The 18,694-nt window shown below is 45.5% G+C and overlaps 6 protein-coding genes across 6 annotated transcripts; 1 reads left to right on the top strand and 5 right to left on the bottom strand.

Annotated features, from left to right (window-relative positions):
- Positions 1–91: 91 nt before the first annotated feature.
- Positions 92–917, bottom strand: JR316_0012089 (uncharacterized protein; the record flags this gene model as incomplete). Its single annotated transcript, XM_047897726.1, has 3 exons — positions 92–398; positions 455–717; positions 777–917. 3 exons carry the CDS (start codon positions 915–917, stop codon positions 92–94), a joined length of 711 nt encoding a protein of 236 aa, XP_047742615.1.
- A 3,660-nt stretch (positions 918–4,577) lies between these two features.
- On the bottom strand, positions 4,578–5,273 carry JR316_0012088 (uncharacterized protein; the record flags this gene model as incomplete). The annotated part of the gene is made up of 3 exons (XM_047897725.1): positions 4,578–4,820; positions 4,890–5,081; positions 5,139–5,273. The coding sequence occupies 3 exons, from the start codon at positions 5,271–5,273 to the stop codon at positions 4,578–4,580; spliced, it is 570 nt and encodes a 189-aa protein (XP_047742614.1).
- Positions 5,274–5,670: 397 nt separating this feature from the next.
- JR316_0012087 (putative quinate permease) lies at positions 5,671–8,132 on the bottom strand (the record flags this gene model as incomplete). Its single annotated transcript, XM_047897724.1, has 15 exons — positions 5,671–5,720; positions 5,790–5,893; positions 5,957–6,062; positions 6,116–6,208; positions 6,275–6,520; positions 6,574–6,622; positions 6,672–6,699; positions 6,753–7,012; positions 7,063–7,169; positions 7,232–7,268; positions 7,336–7,494; positions 7,554–7,612; positions 7,680–7,840; positions 7,976–8,024; positions 8,084–8,132. The coding sequence occupies 15 exons, from the start codon at positions 8,130–8,132 to the stop codon at positions 5,671–5,673; spliced, it is 1,557 nt and encodes a 518-aa protein (XP_047742613.1).
- Positions 8,133–10,492: 2,360 nt separating this feature from the next.
- Positions 10,493–12,321, bottom strand: JR316_0012086 (uncharacterized protein; the record flags this gene model as incomplete). Its single annotated transcript, XM_047897723.1, has 2 exons — positions 10,493–12,007; positions 12,094–12,321. The coding sequence occupies 2 exons, from the start codon at positions 12,319–12,321 to the stop codon at positions 10,493–10,495; spliced, it is 1,743 nt and encodes a 580-aa protein (XP_047742612.1).
- Positions 12,322–13,137: 816 nt separating this feature from the next.
- JR316_0012085 (Pathogenicity cluster 5 protein d) lies at positions 13,138–14,480 on the bottom strand (the record flags this gene model as incomplete). The annotated part of the gene is made up of 3 exons (XM_047897722.1): positions 13,138–13,578; positions 13,638–14,254; positions 14,315–14,480. 3 exons carry the CDS (start codon positions 14,478–14,480, stop codon positions 13,138–13,140), a joined length of 1,224 nt encoding a protein of 407 aa, XP_047742611.1.
- A 1,547-nt stretch (positions 14,481–16,027) lies between these two features.
- JR316_0012084 (Saccharopine dehydrogenase [NADP(+), L-glutamate-forming]) lies at positions 16,028–18,460 on the top strand (the record flags this gene model as incomplete). The annotated part of the gene is made up of 5 exons (XM_047897721.1): positions 16,028–16,034; positions 16,069–16,249; positions 16,333–16,444; positions 16,496–17,491; positions 17,555–18,460. The coding sequence occupies 5 exons, from the start codon at positions 16,028–16,030 to the stop codon at positions 18,458–18,460; spliced, it is 2,202 nt and encodes a 733-aa protein (XP_047742610.1).
- Positions 18,461–18,694: the final 234 nt, after the last annotated feature.

The following is an 18,694-nucleotide window of genomic DNA, read 5'->3' as shown; positions in this document are numbered from 1 at the left end:
TGTAATATACTCCTTTGTCTGACGGCACTTTCGAGCTTAGGAGAACATATTAAATATACCGCAGGTAAGAATTAAAATTTTACAAGCTATTTTACGGCGTGAGTATCACCGGACCCAATGCATGGTCAGGCTGGAGCATTGCTTGCGTTTTAAGACGCTCGATTTCTAGCTCCAGTGCATCTATTTTGTGCAGTGCAGCTTCTAGACTTTTCGCCATTTGCTCGCGCGCATCTTCCGCTCTTTCTTTCTCCTTTTTCAATGTGGAGTAGTTGAAAGCCTTTAAATCTTCAAGACTGGTAATTTTGATTTTTTCCGGATCGGTGCTCGGGGCAGGGGATTCGGACGGGGAGGCAGGTATTAAGACGCCATGTGTCCAAGTACGGTAGGGCGCCCGAGTTCTGAGAGCATTTCCACTGAGGATCGTATTCTAAAAGAATAATACTCTGGCACTCACCTTTTTCTCTTTTTTGAGGGTTCCGGCGAGTATTCATCCTCGATTGGTCTTTGTCGCTTCCGGCGTGAGCTATCGTGCCACCTGTTATAAGCGTCCCTAGCAATGGTGGGTGTAAGGCGTGGAAACATGCGTATCAGCTCCAAAACCGCTATCTCTCCTTTCCAGCTACATTCTTCTTTGCGTATAACGCAACGTTTACATCGGTAGGATCCTTTGGGGTCGCGCGTACAATCATCTGGGCTACGAATGCATACTCCGCACGTCTGAATAACAATCAGTAATACACACAAGGGTTAGAAGGTACATTAGCCTGCGTGCTCACTGGCAAAGTGGACTTGCTGTGGAATTCAGCAATGGATTCTCGAGACGTGTGCAGCTTGCTTGGGTTGATATTTCGAAAAATAAGGTCCACATCCTCTGTGTCCGCTCCTAGAATCATGCCCGAAAGAGACAGAGTAGACATTTTGAGTATTCTGGATCTTGATATACAGACTTGGGATCTTCAAGAAGCAGTTTTTGTCGTTCAGAATCTACCAACGACTGTTCTGGTATGATCAAGGGACCTAGCCATACATATACGGAAGCCCACGAGGAAGACATGAGGCCTGCATGTGGCGCCTGACGAAATTCAAAACGTGATCGCAAGATAAAAAGTATCCATATAATTTAATTATGTCGAAAACGATGTTTTAGGAGCAGCTATTAGCTTTCTTAGTGTCGTGCATTTTTCTTTGGGCATTATAAAAAATATTAGCTGGTCCAATCGGCAGCGACCAAGCGGTCGCAATCCCAGATAATAGGTTAATCAGATAGTGTTCCACTTTAAACTACAACAGAGTGTCAGAAAAATGTTAGTCACAGAAGTCTAAGGATTTAGACCACAATATCTCATTACGGTTAACGAAGATAATGCATAGCCCCTATTCCTTCGACGCGTCGTTAGAACGCGCTCAGTTATCACGTGCCCTTAAAGAACACGTTGCTCAGGGGCCGAACTGGATTGACCTCTGTCAAGTTTCCACTATTCAGTTATTGCGTAGTACTTTTATTCAAGAATGGCACATTAATCACAGGTTCTAAGCTAGATTATATTTTCTCGATTATCGGACCTATGAGTAATCCAATAGGCTCCACAGGGAAGCTATTCTAACACCAAGTTCTCCGGATTTTCATAACCATCGTACGCATTTGATCTCCATAACTGCGGTCACTAAGCATTGAGTATTGTCATAGAATCAACAATTACTCTTCAGGAAAAATTCTCTGCTCACCACGATTTGCCTATTAAACGCTCAAAATTTTCAACCATATTACTATTTCCCAAAGGCTCCAAATAATGTTTAACTTGGAGGGTTTTGAGGAAGGCTTATTTCGTTCTGCACATTGAAGCACCAACTTCTTGCAAAAATTGGGGTAGCTCTGGGGTAGCTTCCCCGGAACTTCCTGACATACAACTGAACTCTGAAGCACTGAACTCCGAAGCACCAGACATGCTGTTGTTCGTCATATTTTTAAAAGCAGTCAAGCACCAGACAGCTATTATTTGAGTTAATCCATTCACATAGTTCGGTATCATAGTTTAAACAATGGCCAAAGAGAAGGATCGAAAGGACTCACCCTCGGCGGCCATCGCTCCAGTAATAAGTTATCCAGACGCAGCCAAAGTCCACACGGCGATTTCGTGAAGCGCCGCAGCCTGTCAATCTATGAATAAACTTTCATTGACATCATACTAGGAGCGGTGCGTGCAAGCTTAGGTTAAGAGTATGTCACTGCTGGCGCTGATACATATTTGATAGAAAAATATGTATTGGTAATTATGTTTCCTGTTGGTTTTTGACGTATTTTTCTCGTATATAGAGTCCGGGGTTACCCAATTAGGGAAGCCCGAAGCCTATATTCCAATAAAATACGTCAAAAAAATGTAGGAAACATAATTACTGGGTCTTATTTTCTTTGAAAATATATATGAGCGCCAGCGGTGTGTGAATCTTGCGGTCATGCTGATCTGAATGAAAGTCCTCTGCAAAATTTAGGTCACCGCCGCACCCATTGGATTAAGCGTGAGACAAATATGTTTTGCTTTAAATAGCCGAAGGAAGCAGTAGTACTACGCAGATAATATTTAATAAACGCAAAAGTCAACAATATACAGTATGTCTGACATGGAAGAGACTTCGTTATTTCGCGGAAACTATGGACAAAATACGAATGACTACTACATTTTGGACCTGACTTCGGTTCTCCTATTCACTCTTGGAAGGTTTTGAAACACTTTCCGGCTCCTGACAAACTGCGTAGCCTTGTGTGGATTCAGTTAATCTAAGAGGACTCTGGTCGATTTGAAATCCTGTTCGGCTAGTATTTTTAGAATTTGCTCCGTATATCGAATACCTCACGCGTATATGAGATGTGGTACTATAATAAAACCATAAAATCCACGCATTCTATGGTGATGACAGTGTTTAAAAAACTTCCAGTCGACCAAGTTCAGATCCAGATAAATAAGGTCGGAATATTTCGGCATCAGTGAATCACGGAGTGACCCATATTTTATAAACTCAGTTGAATCTCAGCAGCGCGGACTTATGATTGACTTTGAAATAATATTCATTATCTAAACTTGCTTTGTCGATTAGTCACAGTGTTTTGTACGTCTTCCAATGATGCAAAAATGTACAGATCTGAGACCGTTCAAAAGACTACTAGAATGTATTTTACAATAATGTTGACTAGAACGGTTATTATTTTAGCTACCTTCGGGACATATTACAGATAAATGGGAGGTATGGGATGTAGGGATTGAACGACGCCGTCGGAGAATGACCAAAGGTTGTGGAAGAAGAGAACACCCATAGGGAAAGGTTAAGACCTAGATTCCTCATTGAAATTTCTGACATGTGAAGATTCCAAAGTTCAAGGGATTACGAAGCCGCTCACGGTGTTTTTATACTCATATCAAGTTCACATTGCAATAGAACTTTTAATGGATGCCAGCCAATGTACAACATAAGTATCATATTCTAATTGCATTTTTTCTTGACTCTGACTTGAAACCTACACAACCTTTCAATGAAGTTTATCACCTCTTCTGTTGCTGTGGCTGCGGTGTTATGCTTCCCAAATGCATTTGCTGAACTTTTAGTCGCCACTCCGTAACCCTCGAGTTCCTTCGATGCATTTCAGCCTATTAAATATACTTTACAGTATCAATGTGGTAGCCAATCATCTCACTGTGATTCAGTGGAGTGGAGGTGTCGGTAAGTATATGTATTGATTTGGCTTTGGAAACCTTTCCTGAAGATTTTTTGACAGGCCCTTTCGCTGTGGTGAGTAAAAATTTAAATAACTTGATTCTTACCAATATTCCTTCGGTTCATTTTTGTTTATAGGAGTAAGTTTGGAATTGTCATGCAATTGAAATCAACTAATCCCTTGATTTAATAGAGTAGATGAACTTGGAGGGGGGCTGATTGCCAACTTAGGAGAACACAGTGCGCGAAACGCCGAATGGCTTACGAACGTCGCACCCGGTGCGTCTACGCATACTGTCTTTAACAATCCATATGGTAACATTTTGCTGATATTCATATTATACAAGGTACTTCGGTTGTTTTCAAGATTAGGGATAACGCTGGAGAATTTGCGGAGACTGCGGGTGTGACCGTTGAGGCGGCATGATAACTAGCTTGTCTCAGGCCTTAGATAAATTGTACCAAGAAATATCCACCAATTCAACCCTACACCAGAACGCTCTTGAATCTCAGAGAATACTGACCGCCTGGGGCTTTCAACCCATTTCTCATAGAAAAGCATTGACAAGTATCGTATAGAACGCTATATTTATTCAATTTCTTTGCCATTGTGACACTGTTTGTTATTCACTGTCCATCTCTGGAAATTTTCCTTTTCAATCTTCTTATCATTTTCGTTCCATTCGTTTACAGTTATTTGTCAAGCATTTGCGTTGCATTGGATCACTCCAGTGCCTGTGGTGCCTGTGCTTTGCACGACTGCTGCCGACTGGATTTGAGTCGCCTGTATGTTATTTGCGCCTGTGGTTGTCCCTGCTTTCCCACTGAATTCGCATTAGTACCTGATTCCTCTTTTCAGGAAAGAACTCTCACGTATTGGCGACAGGTTCTTGAACCAGAGTGTTGAGCTGTACGCCATCGGGAACAGGACCTTGAGGGTTTGCCGGACAAGATCCAGCAGGACTCAAAGAAGTGAGCCCGAGTGGCACGTTACCAGTTTGATCACCGCTAAATTTCGTAAAATCAGATCCAGAAAACTGGCAGTGGAAGAGTCCATTGAGCTCCTCATTTCTTGGAGCAACCTGACAGTATGGGACTTGTAACTTATCAGGCTAAGTTACGAGAACGACGTGGTGGGTCAAAACACAATTGAGACCGAAGTGGGAGTTCCAACGACTTACCGAATTGCGAGGCTGTTGCACAAAAATCTGTGCCAATCGAATCATATCAGGATCACTACCCAGCTGTTTAGCGAGGTCGATCATGGCGTCAGCCGAATTTTGTTGGTCGCAGGCACCCCCCGCTTCGAGGAGGCTTGTGAATGCGGTTACCGCAACATTACTACATTTGTCCTGTGTTCCACCAGCCTTAACCTATAGATATGTCAGCGATGCTAGCACAAATATTGATCAGGTAGGACTTTAACTCACGCATGCGTCTTGCCATGGTTTAGTTGAATCTGAAATGATCTGGTCTATCCGTCGGTTCAATTGCTCGATGGGGGCCGAATATACACAGCAAGCCGAAGCCAAAGCTAGGATGGACAAAATGCGGAGGGAAAACATGACAATGAAAGCTAAAAGTGAGGCTAACAAGCAAAAAATTCGAAGAGGAAAATGGAAATGAAAGAAGACGGGGACGCCTGGTCCAAGAAACAGCAAAGAACGAAGTGAGGGAAGAGAATCCTACCGACATCAGTTGCACCCACTGGAATTTATATAGGATCTCATTTGCGATATGTTTGCAAATATTTTACTGCTCGAAAGGCACATTGCTGATTGTATGAGCGGTCAAGCGTTCTAATTTCATCAACCCGGAACTGAAGGTCAATCACTCATCTGTCGTGAAGATTTTGTTGCTGATGGTCTCCTGGTTTAGTAAATCCAACATATTAAAAATTGAAGATACATCGTCATGGACATTAAATATATCAATGCAGCAAGCACAAGGTAGGAATGATTATCAGACTTTATCATTAGAAGACGAAGGGTGGGAGGAGATGCGGTTGAATTCTGTAGTAAATTTGAGATACGTTAGATACATGCAACAGGAAGGCACGCTTCAGAAGATATCAGACTGACCTCTTTCCCTATTGGAAATATCAATTTGCCTCTGTTCAGATGAGATTGCACCGAATATAACGTCCATCTCTTCTAAACTTCGCCCTTTGGTCTCTGGTATGAGTCTATTTTTGGAGTTCATCAGGGTGCTGAGTGAAAAATGTACACCAGATGATCTGCCAACTTACAGCGAAAACACAGCCATTCCTCCCACGTTAATCGTCGCGAACATCAGGAACATCTTATATCCTAGGTTCGTGTTCAGGGTAGGGCTAACTTTTGAAACGACGAAATCTGTCATGATGCCAGGATCAGCCAAAGTATAATTTAAGCAGATTTGAACGCACTCCATAGCCATTGTGAGGCACTGGCAAGAGCCAGACCAAAATGCCGCGTTCTGGTCGGGAAGATATCAGATACATATACCCATGGCAATGGGCCTAAAACAAGGGAGTGATTCCTTTATCAGAAACTGATTGACTGAGAATTTCAAAGTTCCGACGCACCCCATCCCATGGAGTAGAAACAGACGTATATATAAAGCATAGCAGCCATGGCCTTCGAAGCCGGTGGTGGATCGGATACTACAGTATTCGCATCGCTTGCCGGAGGTGGGTGAGTTTTTAAAATAGCACCAATGATGAAGAACAGGGTGCCCATTCCCATGGCGGAGATGAATAACGAGATTCTACGTCCCAAGGTTTCGACGCCGAAAAATATGAAGAGCGAGGTTGCGACCAGCTTGACGACACCTAGTCAATTGCTTAAGGCAAAGTTCCAAAAATGTCTGTAGCAAGGAACATACCATATATACCGCTGGCAAGCAAAGAGTTTTTTCGCGCAGTAAATCCAATCTGAAAATCGTTAAGATAGCATTTTTTGTGGTAAGAACAATCAGCTTACGGAGGCGAAGATCTGAGGGGCATAATAACTATGAACGGTATTGAGTTGATCTGATGAAAACAATAGGACGATCCGACCCACTTGACGGTGTTTTGTCCTGCCCATTGCTGGAGGAAGAAGATAAAGAAGGCGATAACAAACCGAACGAAGTTCCCCTTTCCGAAGAAAGCTTCCTTCAGTCCTAAACCCTTTCTGGATTCTTTCTCTTCAAAAATGGCAGCTTCAATTTCTGCCATTTCGTGGAGTACATCTATCGAGTCCGTCCGGTCTCGTCGTAGATAGGCTAAATTCTGAAGCGCTTCCTCATTTCTTCCAACAGATGCGAGATAACGGGGCGATTCCTGCAGGGAATGTGGTGAGGTCTTGAGTTGTAGCATCAAAAACGACAAACCTTGACTGATAAAAGTCCCAAAACCATGATTCCTGCTGGGACAAGTTGGAATCCAAAAGGAATTTTCCATACGTTTGGACTGTTGGCTTCGTGTATCCCAACTCCAACTTTGGACAATATCATATAAAACTTAAGATCAAAGGCAACTGACTGATCACGCGATACTCACAGTTCACAAAGTAAGAAATCATGACGCCAAACGCAACCTATGTGATGTTCAGTGACTAGTTAACAACACATCCTCAAAGCTACATAGGCAACAAAGCGGCGCACCATTATCTGGAATAGACCCGTGATTCTTCCTCGCACATCTTTAGGTGAGCATTCAGATACGTATGCTGGAGCAACGGCTGAGATAGCCCCAACACCAACGCCAGAAATGACTCTGCCAGCATAAATCTCCCCCAGATTATGTGCAACTGTTGTGAGTATCTAAGATGACTGTGGCGTAAGTTACGATGTACACAATTATTAAAGGTTCATTTACGCACTGCACCGACGCAAAAAATGATACTAAAGCCGAATAATGTCATACGTCGTCCTATTTTCGCTGAAAAGAAGTATGTCAGTGAGTCATGTGCCGGAGTTTGCTTGGAATAGATTTAAGCTTGACATACACGATATTGGTGCACTGCCCAGCGCCCCGAAGAACGCGCCTGCCTGGAGAACAGACACGACGTTGGACGAGACTGCGTTAACTCTGCCAGTATTCTTCGTGCCATCGGGATGTATCAATCCAAAATGCTGCTGGAAAAATGGCGCGCTAACTACGCCACCTCTGAAGTAATTAAGGGCGGAAACGTCAGCGGATGGGTAAGAGATCAGGACAGCGGCTACAATACCCAATTCCCCTATAGCAATGGAATGTCAATTACTGGATTGGATGCAGGTGCGGATAAATTGAGTAACTTACGTGTCGTATCCAAACAGGACAATTCCCCAATACACTATGAACGCCAGCCCTGTTTTGCAACGCGTTTTACGAGCGCCCCGATGACTGAGTAAAGACTGGTGCACTCACAATAGACCCTAATGTTCTTGAAAATCTGTTCCGTGGCCTTTCCTTTCATGATGGATGCAGTACCAGCGCTCAGTACAAGCACGCGAAGGGGTTGGATGAACGAAGTTCGAACCAAGGGGTAGACAGGTCATTGGAGTCCTATGTACTTATACAATCTACGGAGCTTCTGAAGGATAAAGGTTACGGAATAGTTCACATTTTTCTCACACCTTAATAGAGTTAGTGGGGCATGTGAGGCGTGTGGATCAGGTTTTGGACACGGATATGTAGAAGTCGGATGGGGCAGCAAAACGTTCTCCCTCATCGGTCGGCTTTCCGTCGCGGCCCGGGGTGGGTTTGAGTGGATGAACTCTCAAGTTGCTTGACTCTGTGTTTTTCCGAGGTTGTTTTGCGCACCAAGAGCATAGATTCATGTACAATTTGGCTTGTCGTCGCCGGTGGCATTGGCCAAAGAAGAGAAGAGCACAGAGGAAGATGTTTTGCAGAGGTCCGAATTCGTCGAACTTGTTGATCTATATATACCTGCTGAGAATAGAAATGTCCATATGCTCAGTAAACGGCAGGTCATGGGCATTATTATGTGTATCACAATACGAATGATGCCGCTGCAAATAACTTGTAGAATGAATGTCGGATCCATGAAAACGTAAACGAAGCTGGCATCTTAGTCGACAAACGCAGTCAAAACAATCGCAATACTGTTCAAGCATGGACATCGTATGATTAGGCAACTGTGAGACTTTGCATTTGGGATGCAGCGCGGACCCGAGAGGATCCGCATACCAAGCGCCTATAGCAGACGCACTGTACTATGTGAGCAGGAACAGCTGAAACCAAATTGATTTCATGAAGGGATTCTGTCCCCATAAGTCCTGAACCTCAACATCGCAACCAGATGTACAAATTTGGTCAGATATGTACTTAGAACCCCAGAGTCTATTTGAAACCAACGGTAGTGCTGTAAGTGACCGGATATTGATCAATCAACTTGGAGTTAGGTATAACATTCGTTTCAATCTATGTAAGTATAGCATCACATTCGATTTCATGTGAAGCCTCCTTTCCTAGAGAACGATGAGAAAGGAAGAATATGAAGATGGAAATGTGTCTGATTGCATGCATCGTCTGTAAAACGGTTTTGCGGGCAGCGTTCCCAAATGACGGATTTAGTATCCATTAAGGAGGACCTCACCAAGATAGCGAACGTCAGACCATCTTTATTCAGGTAATATCGTATCAATAATTGCAAACAATGGGTCTTCTTTCAGGCCCGCTTGTGAGCGAGATCCACATGGTAGGGGCGTGAAAATCCCATGGGTGCAGTAAGATAGACGATTAAGAACACAAGAAAGACAAATTTTCCCTAAGGAAGATATAACACCCCCGGTGAGAAAGTCGATGTATACCGCCATCTTTAGCGCCAGTTCAGGTGTTCCAAAAGGCTCACGGAATGGAGATAAGGAAAAATGCTGAACCCCAGGTTTCGGATGTAATCAATAAACCTGAAAATGCAATCGGAGGCGGGGTAGGAACGACCTGGAGAAAATGACAAAACATCCAGGATTAAGACGCGGGCCGGCGGTCCATTGGACTCCCGTACTGAATCCGCTGTAAAACAGAAGGTCGTCCACCTTTACAGTGACTAAGCGAAAGTCATTAGGTGGCAGGACGTCAAGGTATGTGGATATGAATTGGGCAGCAGCGGAATATCAGTATGACAGTCCGCGCTACTCTTGGGATTTTTGGCGGAAATTTGGAATCATAAACAATGCTGGACTTTGATATGTTACTTTTGAATGCGTCCGTGCACATGTGTTCGCCAGATAGTCGCCGGTCAGAAAAGAATGAGTACCAGATACAAGAAAGAAGAGCCCCAGAACGAGATGCCACCCCCAGAATAGACGCATGATAAGTGTTTTATAGAGCTGCTTGTCAGAGAAACATGCACAGATATAGAAGTATAAGCACCGTCCTAGGCAGATGCGAATTTCCCGAGAAACAAGCAACGCCGCGTCGCTGGAATATTCCAAGAATTCCATTCGTAGGGCATTTGGCATTTGTTGTTACAGGAGTAGATAATCGCGCAGAATAAACGGATATCCATCGATGCGGCAATTTTTGTGCAATTCCAAGGAAGCGATGGGGTAGAAACATATGCCCAATGGTTCTTAAATTAGGTGAGAGGTTGGAGGTGTGAGTTGAAAATAGGCATTGATGACGAAGCGCTAACAACCGCAATTTTCCGATAATCTCACGTGCCTGGACGCGTCGAATTGTCACCATTGAAGTCGAGTGTTCGAGTCGCGCCGTCAACACTTGAGGCGTAAAAGAGTAAGCTATTCAGCATATCATTCATTGCAAAAAGAATTTAATTAGGTCTGTAAAGCCAAAAACCTCATACATCAGACTTCAAATCATGACACAACTCGAAATATCCAACCTGACCCCTATTGAGGCGCTGTCATTCAAAACTTTCGTCCGCATCCTCAGATCCTCAAGCTCCATTTCCATAGCTCGCGTCCGCGCCCTCTCCTCTGCTCGTAGCTTGGTCAACACGGGAAGAAGCTCCGAGACCTTTAACCATAGCATGCAACGATCTTGTACAACAGAAGAGATGCCCGGATGGACGGGGAGGGTCTCATCCCACGTTATGCCAGAATCGATTTGGCAATTCAAAGGCAGTATTTGGGAAAGGAAAAGTGTGACAGCGTTTTCGTCGTCGATGAGACTCACCCCCATGGATAAGCGCTCGAGAGACTTGAACTGGACAGCAGGCGTTGAATTGGGAACAGCTGAAGAAGTTGAGGAGCTTGATGGCGTCGACGGCTGTTCACTGGTCGGTAGACGGGAGTCAATAAACAGTCCCAGATGTCGCAATTTGGTGCAATGTTGAGCAAAAGGTAGTAAGTCATGGAGGGTGAGATTAGATTTCGTAAGGTGGGCGGGTTCAGTGTTGAGCATAAGGCTTCGGATAGATGGCCACGAAACGGCAAAAAGCCTGATATCCTCGCTGTTAAGCGCCAGTGGGAATTGATGCACCAGCTCGAGCGAGGTCAGGTTCGGCAGCTTGAATAACGGCTTCAAAGTATTAACGGTGATTGCGTGGTCAGGGTGACTTGTGTCACTTTGTGGTTCAGGGAGCGAAGGAGATCCTGCGTCGCGTAGCGACACGAGGGCAAGGAATGTCAATAGCTGACAATTCTCAGAAATGACGTTAAGCAATTTCCGAATTGCAAAGGGTGATTCGATCATGTAGGAGTCTAGGTAGAGCATGGTGAGATTTGTAGGCGAGAAGGGGATATCAAGGAAACGGGCTGCATCATCGAATGACACGGCCATGGAATGATCCCATAATGCTGGGAAGGCGCCTTCCGTGAACGACGGGACAAAAGGGATTACATCCTGAACATCACCAGAGCCTTGGTAATCCAAATACTGAAATTCTACGACCCCAAGATTTTCGAGTTTCGATAAAACCTCTGCAATACGCGTGGTGAAGTAGTACCGAGGGAAAGTGACTTTCTGAATCTTGGGTAATTGCTGAAAGAGGTTGACCATTTCATTTTCAATCCTTTGCACAGGAATATTGGTGCGGATATCAAGGGAAGTCAAATTGGGCATTCGGGTTGAAACATCCTCGAAGAACGGACGTGGCGAAATTTCATTAAGTTCAGGGAGGTAGACGGCAAAGTTCTTGATCGCTTTGTGCATAAACATGACAGCAAGTTCCAGGGATGCTTTCCAGTGCAGGGTATGCATGTTGGGTAAAATGTCGAGACGGGTACGTGTACGCGCAACGTCGTCAAAGACGCTTTTATGTAGGGGAATTTTGCAGCCAAGGGCATCGTATTCCACTCGCCTTACACGTTTAGTGTACCTGTCAAAGCGTTTCCAATCCGATGAATCAGGCATTCGTTCGAATTCCTAGTACCACGCATATGAGAATTTTAGGACACGGTGGCAAAAAGGGTAGCATGGAATAATGAAAGTACGAGACGAAGGCCACTGACCAAGTATCCATCCTTTCCCCCCGAGATCCGCAGTGGAGCCAAAAGCCCAAATAGCAATTCCAAATCTCTAACATCCTTCCAAAGAGCATCTAAAGCTATTTCCGACCACCTCCTGCATACTCGAGCATTCACAGCGTTTGATGGTGGCTCCAGGAAACTAAAAACCATGTCCAGAAGTTCCGGGATATTTAGAACTCGGTGCATCACCGTCCTTTCGTGTCCGCTCATCGTTAGATTGTTTTCTTTGAGGCAAATATGTGGACAGTATACGTGTTTCAAACAGAGGGGACAGGAAGAAGTTGTAGAAGGTGGTGCGTAAGAAGAAGGTTCGACAACGGAGGGAGGGAAGTTGAAAGAACAAGAAATGTTGAAATCCTTTGAAATAAATATGTCATAACAAAGGGCAGGATTTTAATCTCCGGTTGTAATATGCCGTCTCTTGCCGATGATCAATGTTTTAGGACCCACAACAACCAACAAGCATTGAAGCAGTAGTAGAGTAGCCTATAGGTCATTGTTATTTTAAATAACTGGATATTAGTATCAAGGGGATTTATCAGGAATTTGGGTGTGTGCGCGGAGGGTGAAACACTGAGCCTCATGCATGTAATCTAACCCGTCTTTAAAATTAAAATAATAATAGGCGCCAGATGTGCTAAATATCCGTAATTGACAGATGTATTAAAGTCGTGTCGAATGAATGTTCCGTGTACATTATGGAAACTAAAATGCAGGTCAATCAAGAGATAATTTTGATACACTCATCAACGGAATTTTCCGTAAGATTTAGCGCCGGCCGAAGTTCGAACAGCGAGCGCTTGGCGAGGCACGCAAACTTTGTAGCGAAACGGCATTTTTACAATGCGCTTAATTATATTAGGATTGAATAACTATTTGAATTTTATAAAAGCCTGCCCTTCTACACCATGCTAATTTCATCCAATGACAAAAGCATTTTGGTATATATCATCATACTGCGTCATATAAGAAAGCGAATAAATAAGGATAGTCAGCACCATCCTTCGAAATGCCCGGTAACGAAACTCAAAACTGGGTCAAGCGGTTAACTTCCCGTCGTGATCGACCTTGTCCCTTCTGGGCGGATGTTTTGGAAGCAGTACCACTCTTCGATGTCTGTGCACCTGCCTTCTGCTGTGCGGCAGCCTGGCCCTGTTTTCCACTGGCAGAGTTCTTCGCCGACGACGCAGCGGAGGCATTTTTACCAGATGCGGCACCTTTCGAGGAAGAGCTGGACTTCGAAGACTGCTTACCAGAGGAAGCAGCCGCTGCGGTGGGTGCAGCCTTGGAAGGACGAGAAGCGATCTTCTTGGCACCGGCACTTCCAACAGCGGCAGTGGCACTAGCCTTGGAGGCTGCGGCGCTTGTAGCAGCAGCAGCGGACGAGGAAGCTGCCACTGCACTGGAAGCACTGGAAGCACTGGCACCTGCACTAGACGCTGGCTTGCCATCATCGGTAACAGTGAACTATTAGGGCATGATAGATTTGAGCGACTTTTCTTTGAACAGCAACCATGATAACTTACATAGACCCAGTCATCTAAAGATCCGTGCTGGGCAATCGGAACAAGAGCAGGCTGGTGGTTGGCTGCTGTATTGATGGATGCTAGTCTGTACACGCCAGCCGGCAGTCCACCTTCGACAGTTGCGGAGAGGACCCCATTTGATGCAGCGTCATTGAGACCCTTGAAGAAAACATGGTTCTTAGCGTCTAACGGAGTCGTCTGGGTCAAAGAATCAAGCTGCTCGACGACGACGTGAGAGTGTCCCTGGATCTGTCCCTGAGCGTTCAGCTGCTGAGGAGCCGCGAAGTAGTTTTCGTTTGCATTGACAAAGAACCCTGTCTGCATTCCCTTGATGTTCATCTCGATGTTGAACGTTTGACCAGCCTGAATTGTTCCAAAGTTAGGGGGGTTGATAAACTTGGAAGAGGGCATATTGTCCGTGGAAGGGATGACACCCATCGGGGCGGGATTGCATGATCCAGTGGTAATTTGCAGGCCGTTGGTAATAGGTAGGTTAGGAACGGTCAAACAAAAGTTTATGAAGTTATTTGTTGATGTCAAAGATGCCACTTGTCCGGCTTGTGGGACATCTTGACCGTTATTTGCAAACCCCGAGGCAATGACTTTTGGATCAAGCGCTAGAGAGTGTGATATATAGAGTTAAATGACAAGTACACTGTTCGGAATAGATAACATACTCAATGAGCTTTGAGCATCGCCACCCTTTCCGGAAGCAGCAGCAGCAGCAGTGGAGGCAGCAGCTTTACTGGTCGAGGCCTTTTGGGCAGCCTGTTGCTTGGTTGCTGCAGCTGAAACCGAGATGACAAGTGTCAAGAAAGAAAGAAGGCTTGTTTTGGAGAACATGATCAACGTTAACGGCAAAAGTAAAAAAACTAGAGAGAAACGATGGTGTAATGGGGACTATCGAAGTATTCAGACGCAGCAGAATATAGAAGGCGACACCAGTGTCGGAGAGTGGTAGACCTTGGCGCACTAGGCGACTGTCTTTGTCAACAGCCAGGAAGATGTGAGAAGGGGAGAAAATCGAAAGGGAGAACGAATGAGACTTTTGGACCTGGTGACTGGCTTTTAAACTATAGTTCTAGAAAGATATGCTCCTTTTGTTGCTATTTTTCTTACTCCACATCCAACCATCTCACGTCCGCTTACCTACAAGGACTCTAACAGACCCACAATGTCCGGAGCAACCACTTCATACTCGCTTCTTCCCTGAAGCGGTCAACATGCAGCTTCCCATATGTTCGGCTTTTAGAGCCGTAGACTAGTTGCTTGAGTCATGATACGATGATAATCTTTTTTATGCATGAACAACCCTTTTCATCTCAGCAAATCATTCACTGTTGTTCTGTTTCTCCCTGAAAACCATTCAGTTTTCAAACATCTGTCTCGGTCAGCCGTTGCCGCAGTTATTTTAAGATTCTCTTAAAATAGCGCTGTCCGTACTACAGCAGTGGGTTACCATGCCGCCACCAACCCCAAGCGCCCAAAAATATCCTGCCCTGAGAGCTGGCATATTATGTCATTGAATTTGATGAATTAGAGGCTCCCTATTTGTGACCAAAACTCTGGTAAGTAACCAACGATGTTGGTAGTAGAGTAAAGAAACAGACATACCGTGTACAGTAGGTGTCACGGTAGACTAGACTGGTATTCTTATCTCATCTGAGAGATATGCTCAAAACGTGTTTCTTGACGGGGCATATGGCGTTTTACCTGGACTCTGGAGACACCCTGCCAAAAGTATGTTTATATTTCGCCCCAAGTTGTCTACATAAGTTTCTTTCTCAATTTTCTTCTCTGTCAAACACTACGTGACATACACACTGGCCCGAGCATTCTTAGTCTGTCCTTTTAAATTTATCGCCCCTCCTGGAATTCGTGTGTTGAATTCACAGTGTATTTAAGCTACGTACGAGAACCGTGCTAGGAATGCCGCGCAGAATCAATCTTACTTTGCTACTATCAACTCGTTGGATCGATCTATCCCTTTGGCAGTTTCTATCATCATGCATCATTTAGTCTGAGTCTTTCTGATAAATTGTTCTTGGTCTGTCGGGCTTGGGAAATTCAAGAAGGAATTGGGGCCTCACTACCCAGTACACTTCTTGCAACTTTTGATGTAAGCGTGAATCTTGATGAGCCTCACTTCTCGAACTAACGAGAAGTTAATCATAATGTGGACCTGTTTTTGATTTGGAGTTGCTGTTCCTTGGGTGTTCCCGCCATCACATACCCCTATCCTCGGCTGTATTAGTCGGCCTCTTGGTGATAAGATAAGATCTACATGATCACTTATCGATCACAAATTTTTTTGGTCCAATCAAGCTTGAACTTGAACCGCGACAATGGCACCTTTGACACACCCTTTAATCAAAGGAAAGTCTTTATAAATGTTATGTATACTCTGAATTGACATGTAATACTTTTTCAGACGGCTGGTTCCGCGAGATCAACTCGCAATGGCCTGGACAAGCCATGACTTTGAAGGTCAACAAAGTCCTGCACGTCGAAAGGTCTCTGTTCCAAGACGTCCTTGTCTTCGAGTCGGAAACCTTTGGAAATGTTCTTGTCTTGGACGGTGTCATTCAATGCACTGAGAGGGATGAGTTTTCGTAAGTCAATTGAGCGATGAAAGCGACAAATGTCTTATACGACTCAGTTATCAAGAGATGATCGCCCATCTCCCTCTTGCTAGCCACCCCAACCCCAAAAAGGTTTTGGTTATTGGAGGAGGTGACGGAGGTGTTGTGCGAGAGGTGCTAAAGCATGACACTGTCGAAGAGGTTGTCCTTTGCGACATTGATGAGGTGAGAATATTCCATTTAATTATCCACTTCAAATTCAAGATAGTTTTGTAGGCCGTTATCCGTGTTTCCAAGATCTACCTCCCACACATGTCTGCTCTTCTCGCCTCTCCAAAAGTTACTGTCTATATTGGAGACGGTTTCAAGTTCCTCGCTGATAACGAAAACACCTACGATGTCATTATCACCGATTCGTCGGACCCTGTCGGCCCCGCCGTCACTCTCTTCCAGAAGCCCTACTTCCAGCTCCTTCACGACGCGTTGACCCCTGGAGGACACATATCCACCCAGGGAGAATGCCTTTGGATCCACCTACCCCTCATCGACAGTCTGCGCAAAATGACTAGAGATATTTTCAGCGTGTCGGAGTATGCCTACACCACCATCCCCACCTATCCCTCAGGACAAATTGGTTTCATGGTCTGTGCCAAGGCCCCCGGACGCGATCTCAAGACCCCCGTACGTGAGGTCAAGGGTACAAAATACTACAACAAGGAGTTGCACTCTGCCGCCTTTATCCTTCCCGAGTTTGCGCGCGCACTTTTGGAGGAGGGACAAGATCTGAGGCCTAAGTTCGGCCGTGAACTGCTTAAGGTTGAGCAGACCAAGGCCGAGAAAAAAATTCTCCTCCTCGGTAGCGGGTTTGTGGCTCGTCCTTGTGCGGAATACATCGTCCGGGACCCGTCGAACAAACTCACCATCGCCTGTCGCACCCTCACCTCTGCTGAAGCGCTTGCTGAGAACCTGCCAGCAACCACCGCCATTTCCTTGGATGTGAACAACACCAAGGTTCTTGAAGAGGCCATCGCTGCACACGATCTGGTCATCTCCCTCATTCCATACACCTACCATGCCGCTGTCATCGAAGCTGCTATCAAGGGCAAGACTCACGTCGTTACCACCAGCTACATCTCTCCTGCCATGCGTGCCCTCGACCAGGCTGCAAAGGATGCTGGAATTGTTGTTTTGAACGAGATTGGCCTTGACCCCGGTATTGACCACTTGTATGCCGTCAAGACCATCGATGAAGTCCACGCCGAGGGGGGAAAGGTAAGATTCATCATTGAAAATATACCTTGCCTACAATATTGATTCTTATTTCTTTTTCTATAGATTAAGCAGTTCCTGTCGTACTGCGGTGGTCTCCCTGCCCCTGAATGCGCTGACAACCCCCTTGGATACAAGTTCTCCTGGTCTTCCCGCGGTGTCCTTCTTGCGCTCCTCAACACAGCCTCTTACTATGCTGCCAACCAGCAGGTGACCGTCACTGGCAAGGAGCTGATGGCTCATGCCCAACCTTACTATATCTCCCCTGCTTTCGCTTTTGTCGCATACCCCAACCGCGATTCTACCCCTTTCAAGGAGTACTACAACATCCCTGAGGCCGAAACTGTTGTCCGTGGTACTTTGAGGTACCAGGGCTTCCCTGAATTCGTCAAGGCCCTTGTCAACCTTGGATGGATGGACGCCGAGAAAAAGGAGTGGTTGGTCGAAGGTCTTACTTGGGCACAAGCCACTCAGAAGGCCACCGCTGCCACTGATGCTGAGGAGAGTACCCTCGTTGCGCGCATCAACGAGTTGTGCGCATTCCCCAACGAAGCCGAGAGCAACAGGATCATCTCTGGCCTGCGCTGGATCGGCCTGCTCTCGGACAAACCGCTTGCGCCCCGCGCCGGCAACCTTCTCGACACGCTCTGCGCGCAGCTCGAGACTCTCATGGCATACGCCCCCGGCGAGCGTGACCTCGTCATGCTCCAGCACAAATTCGTCGTCGAGAAAGCGGACGGCACCATCGAGACCCGCACGTCTACTCTGGAAGCATACGGTGCTCCTGTCGGCACCGGCCCCTCCGCTATGGCGCTCACTGTAGGACTGCCTTGCGGTATTGCTACCCAACTCGTTCTCGACGGCGTTCTCAGCGAGCCTGGTGTGCAGGCTCCTTACACCAAGGCTATTTGTGACCCTATTCGTGAAGTCTTGGAGAAGGAAGGTCTTGGACTTGTTGAGAGGATCCTCTAGAAGATTCTTGATTTTGACACAAAAAAAGGGTATTCTGATTACTAACGTACCTGTCTAAAACTGAATTGAACTATTGATCATGTATTCGAATATTTAGCGAGTTGGTTGAATATACGGAAAGCATAGAGTGTCGCCACAAAAATGTCGATGTAGATATGTCGCTATTTGAACCATGCGATGCAATTGCAAACCACTCAATCTGTGACGATGCTTCGAAGTCCTTTTTATTCCTGT

This window comes from Psilocybe cubensis, chromosome 12 (assembly GCF_017499595.1).
Source record: "Psilocybe cubensis strain MGC-MH-2018 chromosome 12, whole genome shotgun sequence".
Classification (NCBI taxonomy): Eukaryota; Fungi; Basidiomycota; class Agaricomycetes; order Agaricales; family Agrocybaceae; genus Psilocybe; species Psilocybe cubensis.
This window is presented reverse-complemented; position numbering and strand designations above follow the sequence as displayed.